At 37.9% G+C, this 8,040-nt stretch overlaps 1 protein-coding gene across 1 annotated transcript; it reads right to left on the reverse strand.

The window, feature by feature from the left end:
• Nucleotides 1-228: 228 nt before the first annotated feature.
• LOC113328112 lies at nucleotides 229-657 on the reverse strand. Its single transcript, XM_026575205.1, has one exon. It carries the CDS (start codon nucleotides 655-657, stop codon nucleotides 229-231), a length of 429 nt encoding a protein of 142 aa, XP_026430990.1.
• Nucleotides 658-8,040: the final 7,383 nt, after the last annotated feature.

Below are 8,040 nucleotides of genomic sequence, written 5' to 3' on the forward strand. Positions count from 1 at the left end.
TCTATTAAAGGCAATATATTAGAATCACTTTAAACGCAAATAATTGCATGAATATTGATTAGATTAAATCACTTAATTGGTTAATGGTGGAATCCTGAGTCTCGGTGCTTTTTATAATCTTGATAACAACTTTATATTGAGTTTTTATTTTAATTTAAGTCTAAAACCAATCTTCACAAGTCTGAGTGAACAACAACTTTACTACCACTTTCTACAACAACATAAAAACTACATCAAGCAGCATTTTGCTTCAGCAATATCTTCATTGATTTCTGCCACTCCGTCAGGCGTAGGAAACCTTAGCCTTTGATGGTAAGTTGAGGCCACTCCTTTGATTCCGTGGACCCAGGATCGTCCCATAATGGCTGTGTAAGGTGATAGTACATCTACCACGCAGAAGGTGGTTAGGGTGAGGATCTTTCCCACCCGAACTTCTAGCGTTATTTCACCTTTTGGGCGGGTTGATGACCCGTTGAAGCCAAATATGTTGTAAGTGGAGGGGAAAAGACATTCGTTTGTGAGACCCATTTGTTTAAATGTTTCATAGAATAAGATCTCCACCGAACTTCCACCATCGATCAAAATTCTGGGCGTCGCCCATAGGAGTGCCTTGGTTTTTGTCTCCTCGCTCTCGGGTTCAGGGAGGGCGATGGCCATCGTAACCACTAGTGAGTCGCTATTGTTTTTTCCTCCTTATGGTGCTTCTGAAGATGCAAAGGTAATGGGAAGTTTCATCCATTCCTCTATTTTGGGTTCTCTGGATGCACTGAAGACTTTGTCACCGTTGAAATTTCATTTGTGAATTCGTCCCGTGATATTTTCTTCTCGGATGGGGGTGGCCATCGCCGAGTGTGAGATGGTGTTACAGTCTATGTACCGTGTCTCGGGGCAGGTCTCCATATGATATATGGGTGACCCAGAGGTCAGCGTCATACGATAAGTTCTAAGGTGCTCGATTGCATCTCTTGTTCCTGTGAACGAGGGAGTGTACACCGGTGGGGGGTATTTTCTAGGGAAGGGTAATCTTAATATATTTTCGGATAAGGGAGATTGTCCTGCTTCTTGCCTGGTTTCGGCCTTTTTTCTCCTTCCCAGAGCTCTCTCAGGCGAGAAAGATGGTTTATGGGGGCGATGCTTTGATCGCCCTGGGTCCTCGTCCGATTGTTCAACGTATGACATAATCTTAGAGCGAGTTGACCTCGAGTTCTCCCCTCTCTTTGGGTTTATGGCTGTGAGATTCTCGGTCTCGCAGTCAACATTTACTTCGTCGATTCTGTGTTTGGGGTCAACGTCCAATGACCCTTCAGATAGACTACCATCGTGGTCGGGCAAACCTCTACTTCTCTTAGGAAATCGATCCGTTGTTTCCTCGTTCGAGGTGTCAGGGATGTTAATTCGTTCGTCGTCTTGCAGATGCTCGAAAAGGTTTTCGTCCTCCGGGATTTCTTCAATGGTGGTGAGTGGTACCTTCTTTGTTACTTTGCGTTTTAACCTGCGGTTTCTCCGTTTTATCTTTCTATTGCGCCTTTCTAAGTTCATCATTCTCTTACCCTGAGCCTCTTGGGTTTTCAAGATGGATGCAATTGCAGCATTAGCATCGACGAGGTCTGAAGGGTTGTCCTTCTTGACCTCATCATTTGCTGCTTGTCTCGGCAAGCAGCTCACCCTCCTGGATGAATATCGTCATTCTTCTCGAAGGGGTTTCCCTCGCCTTCGGATCTAGAATATTTGTTAGTCCTTCTCGATATTGGTCATCGGGTTGTCCCTCGCCTGGGATCAATGGCTCGCCTAGCTCCATATCGTCTAGTCCTTCTGTTAGGGCTCCACCATTTTCTCCTTGGCTCGCACGAGTAGATCGTCGCATCACCATTACCTTCCCTGCAACATATGCAATAATACTTAATTTTTCTTTTCTTTTAGAAAAGTGGGGCCCTACATTTGTTGGTCACGTGCAATTACTAAGTCATAGTTCACACTGGACAGTTTAGTACAGGTTGACTTTGCAGTAGCTTTTGGAGACATGTGAAAATGTTAAAGCATCCTTGTTTGCATGAGGTGTTGATGATGGAGAATAGGTGTTTTTCCCAGTCCTATTTTTTCGAGGAAATACCTTCCTCAACACGCCATACCCCTATAGGGAAAGAATCTAATTATGAAGATTGAGTACGTTTTCCCATTCTAGGAAATATATCTCTTCATCTTTTAACTTATGACATCAAACAAAATTTTGAGTTTGACGACTGATTATATACTCATTAATTCCTCCCCTTGACTTAAATTCAAATTCTTAAGAAGGAGATTCCGAGATTATGACGAGTTTGATGATGAGCATCAAGAAAAGTTTGCCTTTTTCAACTCTCATAAGGTGATTGCTTCCTTATGTAGTCTACTGACTAGCATCTCTTCCAAGCTCTTTCATGGAGGAGATCGTTTGAGCACCGAAGCATTTAGAGCTCCATGTTTACTCCGATCTACAACTCTCCTGAGCTACTTGAGGAAAACTTTGAAAATCTTGAAAATAACAAGAAATATTAAATAAAATTAGTGAAAAAACGTAGATCTGTTGATCTTGAGGTTCTCCTAGACTTCTTATATCGTGAAGATCATTTTTGAGTCCGAGCTCTACTCATTCATCTCAACAGAAATCTACTTTGTAGTGTGAAAACACTTCTCTTATAGAGATTATGAAAACAATATAGAGTTGTTGTTAGGGAGGTAGATTAGATCTTCATACCTCCCTATTTCTAGCGCCAAAATGTAGCTGCATATTTTCTGACTACTACACCCAAGTAAGATTAAAGACTAAAAACTAATTAAACATACAAGATTCATCATGAACAAGATGTAAATAGCATGAAATCTAAAGATTGACACAAGTATATAACGTGGTTCGGCCATGAAGACCTACGTCCACGGAGAAGAAGATTTTTCTTATTGATTATAAGGTTTTACCCTTGAAAGTGTTACAGATCTCTTCTAGATTTCTCACTTTCTCTCTATCTAAGTCCCTCTTAGGAATTCTCTGTAAAAAAACCATCTAAGATTACATAAGTTGTACACCCACTAGTACAAATCTTCACATTGGCCACACTTAATCACCGTGTCCATAGGCTTTTGGTCATGGATTTTCTTCACTCCAAAAATGTGGCATCAGGTGCCGAGACAAAAAGGTATCCCTATGGCTATATAAACTGAGTGGCTATAAAATATGATTTACCATGGCCATAAATCTAAAACCGTGTCTATATGGTACTCAATATTTTTTTTGTAGTTAAGCATTTTCACTATCACCATGGCCATAGGATCCTTATAGACACACAGTTTAATTATATGTGGCTAAAGTTTACCTTAAAGTCACGTGAATTTTATTATAGCCGTGGCCTTTGTCATCAATTGGACACGCAAAATTCATTTTATCATGGCCAATTCATGAGTTGCAGTCACACTAATTTTTCTCATCCATGGCCATCTCTATCATTTGGACACACGGAAAATAATTTAACATGGCTAATACATGATTTGTAGTCACGCTTAATCTACGGTACCATGGCCATCTATATTTTTGGACACATGATAAACATTTTACACGACCAATTAATAAGTTATGGCTACTAAACATTTGTACCACCGTGGCTAAATTTTTTCGAAAGACACATCAAGTGTTTTGAATGTAGCTATTGTTCACCTTTTGGACACATCAAGTGTTTTCAATGTAGCTATTGTTCACCTTTTGGACACATCAAGTGTTTTCAATGTAGCTATTTTTCACCTTTTGGACACATAGGATACCATAAACCATGGCGATAACCTTTATAAAATGACACAAAACGTATTTAACGTGGCAAATATTAGCTTTTAGTCACTCGAAAAAATTGCAATTTTTATCGCTTAATTTATCTTCAGGGACCTATTAGCCACCTCTTTTATCATTTGTAGCAAAATTCACCTAAATAACCATCCATAAAAAATTAATCAAGACTACAATTAGAATTGAACCAGTTATCGAATCTTAAGATTTTATATAAACAAGAGTAAACTCTGATAGTAACACCATTATTGGTTCTGCTACATCTATTACAATTGCTTTTAAAAATTCGGTAAACTGCTATACAAAGACCCAAGTTTATTTATTATCTAAAGTTAATTGAGTCTCAACATACATAATTGGCGGCATACCTTTACGCTTTTTCAGCCTCTTTCTCACTCTCTTTCCAGCTCTCATACGCTTAATTATCTGTAGGAAGTTCATGTCTACAAACTGGGCATGTGTTATGTTTTTCCTGTTGCCATTACATAAAAGTAGATTTTAGATTCTGGTAAACCACCTAAGTAAAAAATTTACAAAAAGTAATAATTCCCTAAAAGTATCAAGTACCTCTCACCTTCCCTGGATGTTCGACACCCTGAATCCTCTGATGCAATCGTCTGGAGAGAAAGTACAATTTACAAGATGATGTATGTGAATATAGAATAGCAGGCTTATTTTTTTATATAGAGGAGGACGTGTTTTAGTTAATTCTCAAGGTCAAACTATTGTTTTAGTTAATCCTCAAGGTCAAACTATTACATAAGTATTGTGAGTTTTCACTTCTTATACCAATTAAGAACGAGGTAAAGAATTCTTACTCTTGATTCCAGATTCGTCAGGACTCAGATCAGGTTGCCTCCTTTGCTCTATCCATCTCGGCCTCTTGCACTGCCATTAAAGAATAAATTTTCAGACATCAGTTCCAGATAACAACACATCTAACCCAAAAAGCAAGACTATTCAAAAACATGAACAGCACGCAGACCTTTCCCAGGTGTGGCAACCTCAATAAATTCTCTTGGTAACAATTCAACAGGTTCAGGAACATTGTCAGATTCCTAATATGAAATGAAAAAGAAAATAAAAATCAGCACCCGAGGTCATAAGCATACTGATAACTTTTGTGAATCGCGCATACAAGTCAAAATATGACAAGTGGCTCAGAGATTTAGACAAAGATGTAATGGCCGAAGTATGTGTTCAACTGAACACAAAATACAATAACATACACAATATGTAGGACATTTATACATGGTGAACACTGAATAATAGTTGAAGACGTTACCCTAACACCCAGTTTCGTAAGCCCAGAAAATGCGATACTAAATATAAAATAAAAAAAAGCAGCATCAACAGAAAGACATTCTCATTGGGATCACAAACAGGCAAGAGCTCTAACAGCAATTCATCTCATTTTTCAGATACACACAAGCAAGTTGGATTAAGTTATACCTTTTTTACTTAGTGAAATGAACTTCCATGATCACATTCTTGAGCACCAGCAACATCATATATGTGAGTTTAATATGGTGACACTCTATTCAGAACATATTTCCAAGAAAATATATGTTGCAAGCGATTGAACAAAATCAACTCCACTAGGAGTAACAAGTCAGAAACAATGTTCTGATAGTACACCACCTCCTTACAGACCTAGAATAGTCATCTTTCTTCCTACGGGATTTCTAGCAGTGTTAGTGTGAGCAGAAACGACAGACCTTGATGAGTTTTACTTGAAATCATCTGTGAAGCTTTGATTTTTTTTAAGGAAGTGAAGCTTCGATGAACAACCTTACATGGTGATCCACAACCCTATAAGCCATGTCAACATCATCTCTCTAGCGTTTACAGAATACGGTCGACCTCACAAAAAAAAGCATGATCAGAAAATACAATAAATATCGAACATTGACTTAATGTTCACCATAAGACTGGTCTAATTTTGTGACATCATATCGAATAATTGGACACTATAAATCTGCTAGTCAGGTCAACCCTGGAGATAAGGCAGTGCTAGGCTCCAAATCCTTTAGCATGTACTAGAAATATATAGATGACATCACAAATCTATTAGTCATGGTAACCCTGGAAATAAGGCAGTGCGAGGCTCCAAATTATCTGGTATATACTAGTCAAGCTGTCAAACATTGAAACAGGACATACACATAAAAAGAATCTGGACATTATGTAGCGAGGGAGACACAAGCAAGATTTCATCCTTACTAAGAATTATAAAATACTGAAGGAGATATAAGTTGAGCCCTATTAAGAGAAAAACAAACCTGCAGGCTGTCCCAATGGTACACTCTCTTGTTGGTACAAGCTGTAGAATTACAAGTTCATCCCTATATTCCCACTTCTCCGTCTAATCAACAGATTTCTGGCAATAGAAAAACTCATCCCATGGGAAAGTTCTGACCGCAGGTTACGCAGATAATACCATTGTGCTCATCCCCACCTTCCTCGAGACCCTCTTTGTCTCCATTGAAGGCTTTGGCTTGAATTACTTGACCAGAGAATGGAAGGCTAACTCACTGCCGTAGATGCCAAAAGAGAAAAATTGGTGAGTGATAAAAAAAAGGACAAATTATAAGCTTCTTAAGAAACTGCTTACACATACTAAAATAGGGTAGACACTATTCAAAGTACAGCCGAATCAACCTTCCACTGTATGGGAGGTGTGAAGAAGTCCAGCAAAAAGCAAGTTGTAAAATTGACTCACGAAATGCCCAGTCTAGTCTTCATTTAGAAGCGGCTTATACCAAATGTAACTAGAGAAAATAATGCAGCAACATGGTAAAAAGGGGTTCGGCTAGTGATCTGCATAGAGGCATCTAATTTCCATGTTTCTGCATATATTTAACTATTTTCATTGTTCAAAATAAACTTCATGGAACAATGGGCAGAAAGGCAGTAGTTTAGGTTCTAAGCTATTCAGGCATAGATTTCAGCAGTTGACAGGGAATCCTCTAGGTTGGCACAACCATAATATAACATACAATAATCTATTAAGACAACTAACAAAATCTGGCCTCAAAACTCTATCCGAATTTTGAATCCAAGAAACGACTGTTAATTCAAGTAATCAACCCTCCGAGCTTTACTAATGATTATTCTTAAGAAATATCTTATGTGAATTTACAATAATATAAAAAAGGAAAAAACAAGAGTGACCAGAAACACAACATGTAGATATAATGAATGTGACATCAGGGACTGACTCAATGTTACCAGACAAGGCTGATGTCAATTAGGGATATATGCAGCAAAAGATATTGAGTGATTACAACAGAGAGAGGAACAAAAAAACCCTAGGAATCAAAAGGAATCCCCAAACATCAATGTCTTCAACAGCGACCAAATTCAAATCAGTGACACAAAATCTCATGTAATAAGAATTCAAACAAACCCCGTTTCTTGATTCTTCCATCAGCAGCAACAGCCTGTTTCATAGCCACCAATTTCATCTCTGAATTTCTGCATCTCCTCACCGGTTTCCCAAATCGGTAATGAAGCCGCCATTAGTTTCAGATGAAGAAAATTAAACATAAATAATGATGAGAGAAATAAATCTCTCTGAATTTTAGGTCTTATGTGGAATCCAAATTTTTAGGTCTTGTGAAAGATCCATTTACTACTTCAGCAAATTTTTTTACAGAGAGAGTGAGAAAGAAGGGGATTCAGAGGTGGTAGTCAGAGAATGAATCAGTGAACGAATGAAGCCGGAGGAACATTTGAGAGTTAGGGTTTCTTTTGTGTGTTAAGAGGGGGGAAGAGAGAGACATGAAGCTTTAATTTTGTCTAAAAGGTTTTGGACGGTGATAAGTTTGGGTCAAGGTTTGATCATAGGGTTTTCTGTGTTAGGAGGAAGATAAGAGATGGAAAATGAGCGAAGGGAAATGAGAAACAAAAAACAAAAAAATTATGTGAAAGAATTTGGATGGTGTAGATTCTCTTTAGGATGTTCATACGGATTGCAGAAATTAAGGGACGGTATAGATTCATTTTAGGATGCTCATACGGATTGAGAAGCTTGTGTTCTCTTTGTGCTAGTTCAAACTCGTGCATTCGATTTTATTATCAATTTTCCATATGAAAAAAATCCAAAAAATATATCAATAAATTTAAGATATTATTATCGACCTTCAATTATAAAAAAAAATTCCAAACATATATGGGAAGGAAGCAGAAAAAATAAGAAAGTGTGTTTTTTGTGCTTTTGTGCTTTTTCT

This window comes from Papaver somniferum, unplaced genomic scaffold, assembly GCF_003573695.1.
Source record: "Papaver somniferum cultivar HN1 unplaced genomic scaffold, ASM357369v1 unplaced-scaffold_107, whole genome shotgun sequence".
In the NCBI taxonomy this organism is placed as follows: Eukaryota; Viridiplantae; Streptophyta; class Magnoliopsida; order Ranunculales; family Papaveraceae; genus Papaver; species Papaver somniferum.

Coding starts and splice junctions, on each gene's coding strand:
- LOC113328112 (XM_026575205.1), bottom strand. CDS start 657: ATGGCCATCGCCCTCCCTGAACCCGAGAGCGAGGAGACAAAAACCAAG.